The sequence below is a fragment of the Pseudochaenichthys georgianus genome, chromosome 16 (assembly GCF_902827115.2).
Source record: "Pseudochaenichthys georgianus chromosome 16, fPseGeo1.2, whole genome shotgun sequence".
Lineage (NCBI taxonomy): Eukaryota > Metazoa > Chordata > Actinopteri > Perciformes > Channichthyidae > Pseudochaenichthys > Pseudochaenichthys georgianus.
Genome location: NC_047518.2, coordinates 19,754,905 through 19,773,418, shown reverse-complemented (window position 1 = coordinate 19,773,418; position 18,514 = coordinate 19,754,905). Strand labels below are relative to the sequence as shown.

At 40.5% G+C, this 18,514-nt stretch overlaps 1 protein-coding gene across 3 annotated transcripts in view; it reads left to right on the top strand.

Annotated features, from left to right (window-relative positions):
- triob (trio Rho guanine nucleotide exchange factor b) overlaps positions 1–18,514 on the top strand; it is a 122,273-nt gene that overhangs the window by 46,174 nt on the left and 57,585 nt on the right. For all 3 annotated transcript variants that reach the window (XM_034102022.2, XM_034102021.2, XM_034102023.2), the window contains exons 3-8: positions 9,252–9,326; positions 10,270–10,384; positions 11,993–12,185; positions 13,179–13,283; positions 13,443–13,907; positions 14,778–14,900. In XM_034102022.2, the coding sequence (XP_033957913.2) occupies positions 9,252–9,326; positions 10,270–10,384; positions 11,993–12,185; positions 13,179–13,283; positions 13,443–13,907; positions 14,778–14,900 (1,076 nt within the window). The remainder of the gene's footprint in view (positions 1–9,251; positions 9,327–10,269; positions 10,385–11,992; positions 12,186–13,178; positions 13,284–13,442; positions 13,908–14,777; positions 14,901–18,514) is intronic.

The window sequence follows — 18,514 nt, the reverse complement described above, 5'->3', positions numbered from 1 at the left end:
GTTCGTGTGTGTTGGAGGAGGGGCTCTGTGAGGAAATGGCAGATTTTTTCCGGCTGTGTATTTTCAAATTCTAGCGCACTCGAGCTGGTTTATCCATTCTTACCTACCCTACCTTTAAGATCTAGGACAAAACATGAAGTCACGGGTCTGTGTTCCTACTTGTGAGGTGATTGTTTTGTCCTTATAGGGGAAGTTTTCAGTTTTCTATTTCAATAGGAAAGGTTTGACCCTGTTAAAGCCAAAGTATCAGTTATGTTGTCCTGCTAGTCTCTGCTTATTTCTGTGCATTTCTCTCGGAAAAGGATTCGTCTCTCATCCTTCTGTCCTCGCTAATTGTGCCGGTGGTATCCTGAACCTCTTGTTCCAGAGCACTGTTTTGCTGAGTCCAGGTGTTTTTCTCCTCCCTCGGTTAGTCTTTTTTCTCAGGAAATCCTGCTTAGTGACTTTCTCAAGCAGTTCCTGCACGTTGCCATTGAGCTCTTTGTTTTTTTCCGTCTTGATTTGATCTCAACTTTTCCCAATTGATATAGATTTGTTTAGCTCTGGCACAACACATACCTTCCACTGACTCAAAAAGATGATTGACAGATATTCTTAAAGGGATATTCCACAGAAAAATAAAGGATGTGGACAAAGACGAACAAAAGTCAATTATACTTGAAGTTTACAAAACACACAAAGACTAGATGTTTAATCTATAACTCAAAGTATACATAGTGTATAGTGTATCTATGTTTATACATTTTAATATTCCCATAAAGTATGTAGTTACAATATCAAGGCTGTAACCATGGCAGGATGGAAACATTTCCTACACATCATCGTACGATTTTCTTTTTATATAGGGGATAACATGCATAAGACCATCAAGCGTCGCAAAATCATACCTACACTGCACAGCAGGAGAAATTGTTTTGAAAATCCTTATTTTTAAACTCTGATTGTATTCAGAATGTAGTTGTGGCAACGTGATCAATATAAGAAAAGTGCTTCCAATCACTGAGACGTTGCCTCAGTCCTTTTTTCCAAAAAGGCTTGTGTCAAAAGAGCTGAAGAAAGACATCATTGACTGACATGTTCTCATCCCTTCAAATCGGCCATGATAAAAACCTCCATAAAAAAGGCAGCATTAAGTACTGGCAAGTGACACGGAGGGTTGCCAATAGTGAGGCCTAGAGGGACGCTAAGTATGTCAGAAGCCAATAGAGTCAACAGAGGGAGGGGAGAATACAGAGAAAGAGAGAGAGAGACGGATAGGGTGGAAGGACGTCACATGAGATGGGACACAAAAAGAGAAAAGAGAAGATTTGTAAATTAAACACGGAGGTGAGCTTTGTTATTCAGGCTCACTGAGGTGTGAAATAAAGAAACAGCTGTAGCACTATAATAAGGAGACTTACAATGCGTATAGTCTGTCAAGGTTCATTACAACCTTAACTAGATTAAATGTAACAACTACAGCGTGTGTTTACCCCTGGGCTGTCTCCAGGTTGTGTGTGTTTGTGTTTGCATTTCATCTTTTGAAGCATGTCCTTGTTGCTACTTCACAGGCATGTTGTAGCACTTAAAGTGACATTTCATAAACGTGTGTGGTGTGGTGTGATGTGTTGCAGCACAGTATGGTGAGAGCCCAGATGTTAGCACAGGACAGTAGTTCATTATACAGCAGAGAAACTGCTTTGATTGTGTCCTTCACTTTTCTCACAAACAGCTCAGTGGAAAAGCCCTAATTTGCACACTCACTGGACTGCATAATACTGCTGACCATTGTTTATCTAGGCATTGTGCCATTGCTGCTCACATTGTACTAAAAGAGTTATAGGGTTTATGAGATGTGTTGTACTGAATGGTGCGGACAAGATTTACAGAGCTCACTGTTCTCTCTGGTCTGTATGATGACTTGTTCATTCAGAGAGCTCTTATAAGATATATTCAGGATAAGATATGTTTGTTTTACATCCCTAAGGTGGTTTTTCTCCATGATATAAATGCATTATATTGTGTTCAAGAGTTACTAGTTTGAGAAAATGGAAGTTTTTTTGTAATGTAAAGAAATATTACAAAATAAAAATACACATCAAACGTACTGATTTCATAGTTTATTTTACAGGTAACTTGTAGTACAACAGTGCTTCTTGACGTGTCTCCAATTCTTACTTATATGTCTGGGCACTGGGCAGTCAGTTGAAAGATAATTAATAAAGAAATAATTAATCAATAACTTATTATTTTGTACTGATTATTAAACATCCTCTAGATTGAAGTGCTGCATTGTTGCGTAGAAAAAAAAAAAATGATTTGAAGAATTTCACTTGTGGAATAATGAAATTATTTAATCTGTGCAGCCAATTTCAGAGACTTCAACTATAACAAGTTCTGGAAGCTGCAGAGAGACACCATACTGTACGGCTGCTCAGCTTAAATCAATAGCAGGATGAAACATTTAATTCTTCAGTGGCGAGTTGGCATGGTTTTATCTGAAGGCGCCACACTAAACATTGAAGCACAGCGGACCATGAGATTCCTTTTTGTGTCCTACCCTTCCCATTTGTTATGACTTATTCATACCTTCTTTTGCTGTGCTCCGGGGTTGTATGCAGGTCGAGGGGTTGCGGTAGGAGCAAAGTGTTATTTTTACTGTAAGCCACACTGTAACAACAATATGAGAAACCCGATGAAAGTTGAGCTCACCACAGTCCCCAGGCCCCCTGCCAGCTCCTGCTGAAGGTCACAGCACTGGAGTAGAGTGGAGGCTGATGGAAATGCATTTGTATCTGAGGGAGGAATTAAAAGACTGTGTATATGAAAGTGAAAGATTAAAAGGATATCCAGCATAAGAGAAAGAAAGTTTGAGAAATGCAGCGTCAGAGAGATGGAGCTCTAAGTTGTTTGTATTATCCCTGTTGCACCGGGGCAACATACACTTGCTGATACTCTAGTCGGGGTTGTCTCACAGGGGACGTGACTTACAACCTGCAAATAACAGCCCATCATATAAACCAGGTTTAAGAATCACATTGCCTGCTAAAAAATGAGGGCAATGACATTCAAATATACCTCAAAACAAAGGGATTAAGCAGAAATAGAGGAAACACCTGGCAGATACAATGTCAGCGTAGATAATGAATGTAGATCAAATCAAACTATGGTTACAGAGTTGAAAGCTTCGTTGTTCATTTGAGTTGAAATGGTGAAATAATCCCTGTTTGAGTGTTTGACACCACTTTATTTTTCGCCTTTTATGACCTCCTATTGGCTTGTTTCAAACAACCAGGTGATAAAAAGCTTTGTAGTTGTAATTAAGTAGACCTTTTAACCACATAAAGAGACATACTGTCTTACCACTTCTATCAAAGAAAACTGTTTCGAAAATGTTGAAGATGCAACCCATAAGAAGAGCTCTCTGGTATTACTCTGGCTGTAGACTCTGAACCATTACTGGTTGACACTCAGGGCTAGGTGTTTCCTGACAGACTCTGATGTGTTACTTTTGTCAGAGTGAGATAAAAACATTGTGCTGTGCTGTAGTGAATTCCCTTGATGATCTCCAGAGGCCTGTGCCCTGTTTTCTGTCTGGGTTCTGTTTGGTTTCACTAAAATCCTGCCACACACACACACACACACACACACACACACACACACACACACACACACACACACACACACACACACACACACACACACACACACACACACACACACACACACACACACACACACACACACATACACACGTCATACACATACACATATACCACATACACATATACCACATACACATACACGTCATCCACATACACATACACATACACATACACATACACATACACATACACATACACACACACACACACACACACACACACACACACACACACACACACACACACACACACACACACATACACGTCATACACATACACATATACCACATACACATATACCACATACACATATACCACATACACATATACCACATACACATACACGTCATACACATACCACATACACATACACATACACACACACACACACACACACACACACACACACACACACACACACATACACACGTCATACACATATACCACATACACATACACGTCATACACATACCACATACACATACACATACACATACACATACACACACACACACACACACACACACACACACACACACACACACACACACACATACACATACACGTCATACACATACACATATACCACATACACATATACCACATACACATATACCACATACACATACACGTCATACACATACCACATACACATACACATACACATACACATACACATACACACGCACACACACCATATAACACGAGCACAGTAAACCAAACCCACTCTCACACTTCTCCTCTGTTTCTGCGTTTTTCTCAAACCTTCCCATATTCTGAGACAGTCCAAGTCAGGCCAAAGTGAGCCAAACTCATAGCTAGGTTCACATACTGCGCTCTGACCCAGAACTAAAGTATGAGAAACCATCTGAAATCCTTCACAGTCAAAAGCACTCTAAATCTTCGTAAATAGAAGACACTATATTCAAAAAGGGCTTACATTTATACTGATGGGATTACAAATAAATAATAAATAAAATACATTCAAGAGTTTCCCTTTGAATCTTTGGATCTTACCACCATAATCACTGCTGGCAGCTGGGATGCGTGTTATCAGGTTCAGGCTGAGGCGGGCGGTGCTACAGCCAGGGGAATTGGACTGTACTATTTCTGCAGCGTATGTAGCGGGCGGCTCTGGTTTGTTCTACACATACAGCCTAGCTTGTACTTGCTTTGAATCTGAGGTCATGAGCCAGAGGATTGGTATCATGTGGGCCGTGCCAGGCTTCAGATGTACCATGTAACGTCTAGCCTGTGGTCTAAAGGATTGGAAGCAAAGATATTGGCACAATGTACTGAGGCCGTCTGTTCTGACGTGTGGAGGGACGGCACAAATATGCAGTTGTGTTCATTTTGGGATTATGGGTTATGGTTTTCATACTTGAAGGTGAAGAAATTGCTTGTTTATCCCTGACATGTAACCATTTTGGTCAGGGGTTTATACAATGTTGTCCCATTCTGATCTAAAATTAGTACGTTCATTCCCCATTACATCTCATTAAAGCCCTCTAGAAACAATTCTGTAAACCTGTTTAGAAAGAATACAGGATGTTTTCAGTCTGTGGTGCGAAGGTTTGGTTCAAGATACAAACAAAATATCTTGTAGTATTCACATCTGCATGCTATCGTGGTTTCGGCCTGGAGTCAGTTGGGCAAAAGGAAATGGATTGGCACACTTTCTATGTGTTGTCATGTTGTGTTCCCTTTGCTACACAGCAATGTGATGTTGAGGATGTAGGGTCCAAGCCTTGTGGATGGAGCGAAAGGGCTTAAAGAATCTGTGTTGCTACTTCTTTCTCTTTGTCTGTTTGCTTTCCTAATTCACAGAGCTACAGGAATTAAAAAGTACTTTCTGCTCTAGCTGCACGTATGGCATGTACAAATGTAGTCATTATTTGTCTTCAAGTTACATTTAAGCTACAATTGTGTGTCTTCACCTCTGCATTCTCTGGTTGTGTGACATCACTTCTAACCCAAAAGGTGTTGGCTGATGTTTGAGCTGGGTGAAACCACACATTTAGAATGTTCTGCCATTGCTCAAAGACACATTTTCTAATAGTACACAATTAGGCTTACTGGCATTTGCAGGCAGGCATGTGATTGGACCAACACTGACTGGGCATGTAAGACCAATAAATGATGTATGTTAGCCAATGGCTGCAGTTTCGCTTGGTGTGAGAAACAACAAGTTCCCATTTGTCTCCCAAGTTCTGTTCCCCGACACGACAAGAGGATAACACATGTTTGTATCTGATTCCCTTGCAGCATTCCATTGTTTTTGGCAAATAAAATATTTTACAAATTTATAAAATGGATATGAGCTTAACAAAAAGTGACAAATATTTCACCAACTGCCTAAATATGTAGTTGTAAAGTTGTACTCTAAGTGCATGGCTCAGAAGCAATGTTGTAAAGCCAACTCAACAGAATATATTCCACATGACGTACTAGCATTGTCACTTTGATGGATGTATTTACAAGATGTCTCCTTTTCTGAGCCTAGAGAGAGAAAGGTAGCATACTTGCATTGTGTGTGTGTGTGTGCGTGTGCGTGCGTGTGTGTGTGTGTGTGTGTGTGTGTGTGTGTGTGTGTGTGTGTGTGTGTGTGTGTGTGTGTGTGTGTGTGTGTGTGTGTGTGTGTGTGTGTGTGTGTGTTAAATGATCCACTACCTGTCATGTGTGCAGTTGATTTCATCTGACTGTCACCACGTTGTACCTCCAGTTACTCTGTATATGCGAGGACAGATGTGCGCACTGAAAAATAAATTACTTTCTACTTTTCCTCTTAATTTTTCTTCTTTGAATTTCACATTTAAAATAGAATGATCGCAATGGAAGCTCACTGTAAAATGCTTGGACGAACGCTATGCATTCTGCCTCATTTTACAGGGCACTGAGTGCAGCCTGCCAGTAAAAATGGATTGCTCTCATTATGAGAGTGTTATGAACAAGCAGTGTGTGATTGAAAAGCTTTATTTCATGCTCGGCAGACTTGTAAATGAGGGTCTGTGTGTTGTGAAGAGAGGAGGTTTTTGTGCGTGCCTGTGTGTGCTAGTGTGTTAGCGAGGGGCGAGGATGGGATTTCATGAATCACAGTGTGTAGGTAGGGTAATACTTTATCTCTGCGGGATATAAACATGACGAAAATGTGAAAAGGCTCTGTGGTTGACTGCATTCTTGCGCCATTGTGCCTTATTTTACTGTGTTAACACCACAAGTAATGGGCCATCAACTCTTCACTAGCAGCTGTTTATATTATGCTGCTCACCATTGTTACGTATGTTCATACAACACTTTATCTGGAATTCTCCCTCCTTATCTGCAAAATCCTGTGTTCCAGCATTAGGATGTGCAACTTAAATGGCAGCCTTACACTACTGCAGCCTTTCACATGAAGCCCACAATTGCATGTATGTCCATCTTTCTGCCACACTTGGTCTAGTGTAGCGTGACCTGCAGCTTTAGCTGGGCTGCAGCATTATAACAGAGGTCAGTGTTGGCTTTGTGCCAGCACCAGTATCTTACATGAACCACAACAGTGAGGAATGTGTCTGGGCACGCTTCACACACATGTGCTAACACACAAAGTGCAAGTGGAGTTGTATTTCTTTCTGCTTGGGCCCTGTGGTGCTGATGTTCAATGCACACACTGAGACACTCTTTAAAGTCTCTGTTTTTAGGGGGTCTGGAGGAGAAACAGGTGCAGAAGGTTATAAAGAGACAGCCACAGAGAGGGAGATCATAAAAACTATGAGCGTGCATTGCCAGGGACTCACTCAGCTGTTTAGCCTCTCTCTCTCTCCTCGAGAATAAAAGCATTAGTGCTACTTCAGCTCCAACACATCTCAGCTGGTTGTGACATTATCCCTGAGTCAGGTTGTTTCCAGTGACTCTTCCCACGTGGAGCTAATGTGCTTTCCTCCAGGCCTGCTACGGCTAACTCCCCCAGAACGTGGTAAAAATCAATATTACAGGACCTGTAGTTATTTAGCCGTCTCTGTGTCTTTATTATTATCTGTCTCGCTGTAGACTGCAGCTTTGTCTGTCCCCCTCTTCACTCTCTCGCTCAAACCCTCAGCTTGTGCTTCTCTGTTACTGTCGTTCCATCCCACACACTTTGTCTTTGTCCCTATCCATTTCAGTCTGCCTTTGATCCATTTATCTTTTAATCTATATATCCATCCAATACTGTACTCCCTCTCTGTCTTTGCTTGTATTCTGTCACATCTAATTTTCCCCTTCATTTCCTCAGGTTGCAACGCATCTGCAACGTGAAAGAAGAAGACTTACTTGTGTTGAAACATTTCTTAATGTTACAGTTTTCCTCCTTGCTTGTATAACTCTGTGGAATGAGAAATATTCCAATTTTAGGGAGAAAACACTCAAGTCAAGATTGTGGCTTTGCTGTAGTTTATAATGCATTTTGAATAATGTCTTGCTTTTATTTGAGGGCATTCGGTCTGTATATGTGTCTATGAGAGCATAATGAAGCACTTAGTCTAGCCACTATCTAATTAGCTAATTTCCATGTGAAGTCAGTGTGATTAAATGTTTATATTATAACTGTCAAAGCACCACAGTGTTTATGTAAAGCTGTTTTTCCTACAGTATTTATTTTTCTTCTCCGACCATAAAAGCTCTGTTTACCAAAACAGAGCTCAAAAACATTTCTCCTATTGTTATGTTCTTTTCCCTCTATGGCATTCTTTATGAATATGATTTGCTGTACAAACTTAATATGCATGCTCCTTGTGCACTTATGTAAAGGAGTACACTTTGTGGTGTGTGTCTGTGTGTGTGAGAGATAGATGACTCAGAGCAAAAAGAGCGATATCTGATAACATCACAAGCTAACTGCATCTGCAGAGACTCTGCCCCCGACACCTCCTCTCTCACATGATGCATATATTTAGTGGTCAACGCTGTCAATGTCATGGCTGGCCTGTATTTTTTGCTAACTGCACAGTATATTTAAGCTATAGATTATTTTGTTTTCCAGTGTTCTGGTTTCTGCATGTCCCTTTGCTGCATTTTAAGAATAGAATTGTTGTAAATACGATTATATATATATATATATATATATATACAATAATATGATAGTTTTTGTTTTGTGATTTTTTTTTTATATATTTGGCAACCATTCAATTATTCATTGTTGCAGTGATAGATAATGCATAATATAAACCAAATCTGAATAAACTGTATTTAAACCAGTTCAGATATGGTATGCCTGTGGAAACTAATACAATATCTCAAATGATTTGACTATGTTGCACATCCCTACGTTATTGTGTACCGTGCATCATTTACTGTAAATCAGCTGTCTGGGACTTTATGCTCTGATACTGCACCAACAACATTTAACTGGTGTGTATGTTTATGAGAGTTTGGGAGTTTGTGTTAAAATCCTTCATCTTGCTTCATGGTATTAACTGCGCTAGCTGTTAATTAAGCCATGCAAAACAGGACATTTGAAGAACATACTATAAAACTACTCAACTCAGCACGGACTAAATGTATCACATCGATGTGAAAATAAAAACAAAAAAATCAACTGGATTGTTCTGTTCTATGTTACTGACCTCTCTCTGTTTTTCTCTGTTTCAGGGTTTCATCGCAATGAGGATATGAAGGCCATCGATGTGCTTCCTATCCTCAAGGAGAAGGTTGCCTTTCTCTCAGGTCAGATATGTACTCTACTCATAAACCTGTTTGCACACTGATGTAGGACAAATGTATCAGAAGAAAAGAATGCTTAAAGTGGGATTACGTCATTCAAATAGATAGTTTTGACAAAGCTGAAAGTATCAGTAACAAAAGTAAAACAGTAACACTACTTTGTGTTTAAAAGACACAATTGTTTCCAATGGGAGCACATGCTGTCCCCTAGTTGTCACAACACAACAGTTTGGGTGTGATGATTCAAGCTCCACTTTCTGTGATGTCTACTTGTTAGTATAATTAAGTGTGCTCACTCATTCCTGTGAACTGCATCTGACTCGTCATGGTCTCGACCTGACCTTTACCCCATTCGTTTTAACTGCCTGGCCAATGCCATAATTATGAGAGAGTATGAGAGAGTGATTTTGTCTGTTCAGTTTCACTCAGTGTTGTTTGTCACTGCAGTCTGTGCTATTACAGGACTTATCTTGTCAAACGGAGACTAACTTGACCCCTGACACTTTAATTTGACTCAATGCAGTCATGACTTATTCACAGATGGTACTCGTGCAAATAAGCTGCTGTCATCCCAGAGAACTATGCACTGTACATCTGTTATGTGTTGTATTCTGTATTCAGTGCTGAACCCAGTAGCATCACAGTAAGCAATTAAAAAGTCAAATGAATCCCTTTCAGTTTCAGTCTGTTAGTTTATTATTCATATGATGGTTCATGCTTCTGTGTGGAGTTTACACAACTCCTGAGTTTATGTGTTTGCTAATGACCAAGCCCTTATTTGAGACAAACCCTGTACAAGTTGCACGTCCATCACACTGGTGACACAGTAATACAGAACTCAGCACATGTGGAAAATTCCCTCTCATGACCTGTTCTTCAGTTAGCTTAGCTACAGTCAAGCTATAGCAATTTATTTACTATTTTGTTGTTTGATTTCTATCCAAAGGTGGCAGAGACAGACGTGGAGGTCCCGTTCTCACCTTTCCTGCACGAAGCAACCACGACAGAATACGACCTGAGGACCTGCGCAGGCTCATAGCTTACCTAGCTACTATTCCAAGGTATGACCATGTGTAGGGTTTCAGTGAAAGATTCCTACTGTTACATACACACACTCATATGCAAATGCACTAACCTATACGCCTGCCCTGGACCTTTCTCTTGATCCTGGGTTAATTTGAAACAGACACCTCCTCCTGCCCTCTTATGGACTCGCACTCACACACATATCATCGCTTCCTTTGTGTCAGACTTTCCCACCTTGCTTTGATTTAAAATGCTGAAGCATAACCCGAGGCTACAGAGAGCTGGGATGGTTTTATTTTGGATTCTCTGTGAAGATTCAACCCCCCTTCCTCTTTTTCCCCCCTCTCATTTCCTCCTTACTCTCTAGAAAAAGCTACTACCCCTTTATGTAGGTTACCACTCGTTCCTTTTAGGTAACTCTCATCTCTTCCATCCTGCTTTTAATAATATCTAGTATGAATGGGATCATGTCTAACTGGACAATTAAAATTGCAATTATTTTTTCTTTTAAGTCTTATTCATTTGTTGTGTTTCCCTTCCTTTTTACATGCAGGAAGCATGTAGCCACATGATGTTCTCACAGGGTTTTCATTGCATGCTGATATTCTGGTCTAGAAAATGTCTTCTTCACATTTTAGCTCCAGGCTGTTCTGTTTGGAATCAGATAGCTTGGAGGGAGCATGGCTGTTCTGTTCTGCCGTTTCTGATCCCCTGATGCTTTCTAGTTCTGCAAAGGTTTGGTGCTTAAGCCTTTTCCACAGCAGAGTTTGGAGATTTGTCTTGAGGCGATATGTGGTCCAAATTAAGTACTGCAAAAATTGGGTCCAGGTTTCTTCACGGCTCCCTCAGGGCTTTCTGGCATAGTTTGCAATTTGGCATCAAAGTCCAAGAACAAACTATAGATCTATAAAACTATCAGCTATAACCCCTAAAACAAAATATATTCACATCTTTTCAGAGGTGCATATAAATGTTGCAGTAAATAACTTGCTCTGAATCTGGACATGTGTGTTTCAGTTTAGACTTCAATGCTTTCAAAAGTCACAAAATGTAAGGCTAGAGAGGAAAAGATTTGTCAGACTGAACCAAGTGTCACTTACTCAGAGGGAGGTCGGATTGACTTCTCTTTCTCCTGTCTAAATATTTCTTCCCTCACGCTCTCTAACTCTCTCTCTCCCCCTCCTCTCTGCTCTGTTTTTCTCTTCCCATTTGGCCACCGATCTGTTTTCAAAGAGTGAGGTCAGAGTGAGTTAGAGCAGGAGGGCCTGCGTCTGTTTCCTAGCTAGACACATTCAGATTGAAGCCTTTAACACTGAGAAACAACCTTTTATGGACTTATTCACCAGCAGGACTTCTGGTAAGCAGCAGTGGACATTTCAACGCTTCAATGTTTTATCTACTTTTTGCTTTTCCAGACGCTTTACATAATTGCATGGGATGTTTTGACTCAACATTCTCGACTTCTACATCTTTTCTGCATATTCCTTCCCTAATTGTTTCGTGGCTCTAAATGTCTTAATAACTGAAACATTGACAGTGACTAAATAGTTTAACAGTTCTTTCCTTAACTTCTTCAGCATAAAAAGATCATTTATTTTCTCTTTATCTTAAGATCTGACATCTTTATATATGTTCATTTGCAGTGAGGAGGTGGCCAGACATGGCTTCACAGTCATTGTGGACATGCGTGGTTCTAAGTGGGACAGCATCAAGCCTCTGCTGAAGATCCTCCAGGAGTCTTTCCCCTCTTGTATCCACGTCACACTCATCATCAAGCCGGACAACTTCTGGCAGAAGCAGAGGACCAACTTCGGCAGCTCAAAGTTTGAATTCGAGGTTGGTGACACTACCTTATTTCTAAGACACAAAACAAATTATTTCATCATGTCTGGTTTTGTTGTTGTGAATGTTGTACAATAACCGTTAGTCTCTTTTGAGTGTACAGGTTTTTCATTATTTTCTTTTTTTTCTACAAGAGATGGATTGTTGTGATCTTTACATCAATATGACTTTATTAAATATGATAAATGAACAATGTGGTTTTAGCTGTTAGAGTTCTGTTGGCATAGCCATCATGTCTAATTGGGCCGCTGCTTGGTGACAGCTGCACTGTTCTATCCCATGTGGGCATCTGCTGGTATATTTAGTTCTGACCCAGTTGCTAAGGGACCAGGATATATAGGACATGGCAAAACGGTTCAACCCAACACTAGATACAGATGTTGAACATGTACTGTATCTGAGTAGGTCTCAATGATAGGCAGGAGGTCCCTGGTTTGACTCTCTTGCTGCAGCGTTATCGATGGGGGAACAACTTGGTGTTTTTATTGCACGACTCCCTGCTGCAAACATATGTGTAGGTTCAACCCTCCAACTATAACTTTTCCTATTAAAGTGTCTTTGTTTGCTTGCAGTTAACAATTGTTATAATATCCTTACAGAGGAGCACTCAGGGCTCCAGAATCCAACCCCAATTCTGCCTGTTTATTTTTCATTTTCATAGTGTTACCTCAGTGTTTGTATTTCCATTTCATTAACGATAACATGAACGCTGTTTAAAATGTCTGGAATGTTTTTTTTGGGGTCACCCCACCTATCTAAATAGTAGACCTGTGGAGCCACTGACTGCAAATTCTTTTCAGAAGTATTGAGAAATGTTAAGTTTATGGTGACTTTGTTGCTGATTACATTGTGGTTGGTTTTATCTCACTGTCTCCCTTATGTCTTCCATCTCTCCATTCCCAAACGTTTTCACTTCTTTTCTTTTCTTGCATTCGTCCCTCTTTCACCTTCAACTCCAATTGTCCCACATACACCCACCCACACCAGACGGTGATGGTGTCCTTAGACGGTTTATCCAAGATTGTGGACCAATCCCAGCTGACAGCTGACTTTGAGGGCAGCTTAGAGTACAACCATGATGACTGGATTGAGGTTTGGATACTTTTTCTTTTTGTTCTATTCTTCAGATGTGTTAGTGACACAAGCTGACCCCAGTCTTTGACCTGCTTAATTAAGAAAACAGTCTTTAAGTAGAAATTCAGTAGTATTTATATTTTGGAAAATGCAGCTTACTTTTGACTTTCATTTTAGGTGCGGCTGTCGTTTGAGACCTTTGCCAGCGATGCCGCACGCACACTGGCACGCTTTGAGGAGCTCCAGGAAACTTTGTCCCAGCGTGATCTCCCGCGGGACCTGGAGGGGGCCCGACGGCTCATGGAAGAACATGCTGGGCTGAAGAAGAGGGCCACTAAGGCGTCGGTGGAGGAGCTTGATGCGCAAGGACGGAGGCTGCTGCAAAGGCTACAGTTACAAACTGCAGGAGGTGGAAGTAGCAGTGAAAGCGGGTACCGTAGTGGCGGAGCTAGTGGAGATTCCAACGACCATCATCACAGCTTCAATGCGCATGTGGACATACACAACCTAGTAGCTAAAGTGACAGGCTTGTTGGATAAGCTGCATGGGACACGACAGAATCTGCAGCAGCTGTGGCACATGAGAAAACTGAAGCTGGACCAATGTTTCCAGCTGCGTCTGTTTGAACAGGACGCAGAGAAGGTTAGCTTATCCTCCATGCTATTACCATGAATGTTGAAACCAGTTAGATTGTATTTGGTTCTTCACTGCCCCCTCATATTCTGTGTCAAGTCACAGTCTATTTACATACACCACATACAAGTATTTCAGGCTCACAGGAGCAAATCTGATGCATGTGCAATGCATGCATGTCAGTTTTAGCTGGGTATTTTAAACATTACATTAATCCAGACATTTAAGTCCTCAGATCAGCCCTGTGCATCCCAGATTAACAGGGATGTGGATGTATGTAGCATTGCAGATAAGGTTCCTTAGAGAAAATACTCGCAAGTGTTAAAAGAGGGTTAACACACAAATTATTAATAATATAAATCATGTGTTTTTCCCTTCCTGGGGACTTATAGTTTTTAAAGTTTTTTTTCAAAATAAGATTAATTTTTATTTTATTTATTTGACTGAGCTTTGCCTTTTGTGTGCATGAAAACAGAGCAAAAAAGGGGGTGTGTTTGTATGTGCGTGCATGGCTGTATGTGGTCAGATTTCGAGAGAGTGTGAGTTGCGTGGCTGCAACTGGGAAATGTAAAATATGAAACTGAGCTGCAGGCAAATGCAGAGGCCTGCTATGGAAAGTGTCAGAGCTGTAATTAAATTAAATTAAACGTCTTTTCCACACACCAAACGTGTAGTGGGAGGAACATTAAAATGACACTACACAAACACACATATGCACACAGCTAATTGATTTAGTCAGTGGAGGGATAAAAGATTTTAGTCAATTACAAACACCAAGCAACTCTCTCATTCTCACTGCTGTTGCTGTGAGTACAGGAGATCGAAAGACCCTTTTCAGTTGTAATTCTATCTAAGACTAACTGCATTTCCTCCCCATAGATGTTCGACTGGATCATGCACAACAAAGGCCTTTTTCTCACCAGTTACACGGAGATCGGAGGGAACCACCAGCATGCTGTCGAGCTGCAGACCCAGCACAACCACTTTGCCATGAACTGCATGGTAAGACTTTGTCTCGTCGTTCACACACGCAGATAAACAATATGATTCCTTCTCCAACTATCATCATTACTGTCATTCACAGTGACAAGCTAAGACCTCCCACCCCTGTACAATCACCAAACACACATACATGCTTCTCATCTTTTAACCCAAACCAGCCTCTCCCTCAGGCTGTCGATTGCTGTAGAACAATACTTTCTGTCCTGCCACTGTTGGCCTCAAATGATTCAGTTGTGTTCCACTGTGCTTCAACTCTGCCCGCTCTGTCATGTCTTGTCACAGTGTTGTTCCCATAATTGAACCATATTACCTCCATGCCCCTCCCATAACTGTTTGCTTCCCATTGCTGCTCTGCTCCACAACCCTCTTTTCCCTCATGTACTGTAATCTGCACAGCTTTGCTGCAGATTAATTTGGCTAAGGATTTTGCTAAGGATATTTTTACTGTAAACTGTGCACTCTGCATTTAAAAAAAATCATCAATACCCTTCCTGTCTGTGTTTGTCTTCTACCCTCCACAAATCACACCCTCACTGCCCTAATTCCATTATATGTTTATCGTATTTAATTTTTACATCACAATTCATCAGTGACATGTATATGTACCAATGACAAAAAGCGCATTTAGTCATCGAAATTGAAACAAGCAAACATGTTAAGCAAATTTCCTATAATACAAAAACAAGGACCAACAGGAAAATCAAAATCAATCATGTAAATCATGTTTATTTCACTCCTAATGTCAAACTGTAACTATTGTTAGTGAGACCATTGCATCCAAGGGGAAAGGGGCCCATGGCCTGACATCCCCCCCACTCACAGTCCCACTGGTGTCAGGAAGCATGGCCAACAAGCGGTGTGACACCAGGTCCCAAAGGTAGCTTCAGTGTCAACACACTGTAGTTTGAGATGAACAATAACCCATAGACAACAGTGGTAGAACAGACAGGTGGTACTGGAGTTTAAACTCACACATATATTATCAATACACTTGAAACACACACACACACACACACACACACACACACACACACACAAACAATAGGGTGACCATTATTGCCTCCGCCCATTCTTCCACAGGAAGCAGCGTTTCCCCTTCCTGTTGCCTGCATGGCTGAATGGAAATAGGTAGTGTCAGGGTGTGTTTGTGTCTTTTGTAGAATACTGCCTGTGTCCTCTTGTATTTTACAGTATATGGAAAAAAGTATGGAAAGAAAAAGCAAGGTGAAACCAAGTACCTTTACACACATGTCATGTACCACTTACTGCTGATGTGTAAATATTGGCATTACCGGTACTGTTTTTGAAATGTTGTATTATTTAGTGATCATTGCTTTTGGCTTGGAAATTCATATGAGCTTCATCAAGTTTAGGTTTATGACATAAACCAAATGCTAGTGGTGACTTCTAGCAAGTATCATGCACAATACACTAGATGGAGTTATGTTACTGTAATGCCCCCTTTAGGAGACACTTGACAAATGCAGTTTGGTAATGAAGGGGTTTCTCAACCATGATATAAGTTAACGTTACATGAGTTTTTTAACATTGCATATGGTGCAGAAGCTCTGTCACAATTTTGCAGGTAAACCAATCCTATTTTGTCTGTGTGTATATAGTATTAAAAAAGCAAGACAATATGGTAGATATATTACACCTGTACAACATACAGTATAGCACAACATAACTGACAATGTACACACATTAATGATAACAAATGATAACATGGTTAAGGATAAATGAAGTGTTTTTTCCAGTTACATTATAGATTTGTTTCCAGATTGGCTTTAATGCCTGGTCATGTTCCCTAAAGTAGAGTTACTGCTGCAGGAGATCGGCAATCGGCAGAATCCATTTTCAATGGTCTTGTTAAAAGAATTGATTGAATCCCTTTGCTCCTGTGAAGGCAAATATGGTTGTTAGTTAAGATAAAGCCAATTAATATGCTGAACTTTGTTATATATTTTTTTACAAGGATACCAACACACAACTCTTTTTCTTACCTTTAACACTTTGTTATTGTCCATGGACAGATCACACTGGGAAACACCGGAACAATTAGAGTTGTCCAGGATGGAAAGGTACATTGATCTGGAGCTGTTTCTCAGGTTCACTGTAGAGATGTGCAACAGTTTAGTTCTACACAACTTATTAAATGTTTGATCAATGATTTGTTTTTATTGTTTTTTTTAGTAAGCAATCGTTCCAAGTTACTAGCTGTTAGTTACCATGACTCATATGTTCATAAACAACTCACCTATTTCCCTTTTCAAGTCCTGGACTTCTTCCGTGTTATTCTGTAGCCTCTCACCTATTTCCCTTTTCAAGTCCTGGACTTCTTCCGTGTTATTCTGTAACCTCTCATCTATTTCCCTTATCAAGTCCTGGACTTCTTCCGTGTTATTCTGTAGCCTCTCACCTATTTCCCTTTTCAAGTCCTGGACTTCTTCCGTGTTATTCTGTAACCTCTCATCTATTTCCCTTATCAAGTCCTGGACTTCCTCCGTGTTATTCTGTAGCCTCTCACCTATTTCCCTTATCAAGTCCTGGATTTCCCCAATGTTATTCTGTAGGATATCTGTTATAAAAAGAGATAAAAAAGCTGCTTCATATCGCCAAGTAGAATGCACATATATAATATAATTACATACATAATTCATGCCTACATTGTTTAATCTTTTATCACCCACTGCACAGTTTGCTGGACATTAGCACTAAACAGAACTGCTAGTACACTGAAGCATATGAACTTGTAATATATGTACCAATAAACTGTATTATATTACTATATCCCTTTTTTTTTTTTTAAAGTAGTCCAGTTTGTGCAAATAATTTAGTTACAATCCCTACGATGAAAACATCTCCCTATTTTCAATGCAGTCAAGCATTCAATGAAAATATTTATGTCCACATTTCAAAGGGATTAATGATTGAAATATTTGAACAATTTGGTGAATATATCCCAAAAGCCAAAAAGATTACTCTGTGGACTAAATCATTACATTAAAGGTGACATGTCATGCTTTTCCGGTTATTACCCGTCCGCTTGTGTGTTATGAAGGTTTTTATGCATGTAAACGGTGTGCAGAGTCAAAACCCTCAAAGTACACCCTGTAGCGAGTAAAACTCTAACACAGAGAAGAACTCCCCAAAACGCCTCGTTGGTGAAACGTCATCATCCATTTGATTCTTCCGGATACATCAGGACGTCATGTTGTAACCGGAACTAAATGGACCAATCCGTGGAGCCGTTACGTTAAGTCCGCGGAGCCGTTACGTTAAGCCCCCGCTGATTGGTCCAAAGTGACCAATCCACGGACTTCCTCACACACACGCAGCTCAGCATTTATTGTTTTTACTTCGGCTGTGACTTTGTGTGTGCTCAGGGTGAGTTTGGCTGTGTTTGGCTGTGTATCGCTAAACAAGGAAATCACACCTCCACGGAGCTCAGCGCGATTCACAACGTGAAACAATCGGACGTTGTGAATCACCCCGAGCACACACAAAGTCTCAGCCGAAGTAAAAACAATAAGTGTGGCTTGATATTGAGAAGAAAAAGGTTGATAAACGCTGTGAGAATGGGTCTGCAGAGAGAATTTCGCCGCGATCGCAAC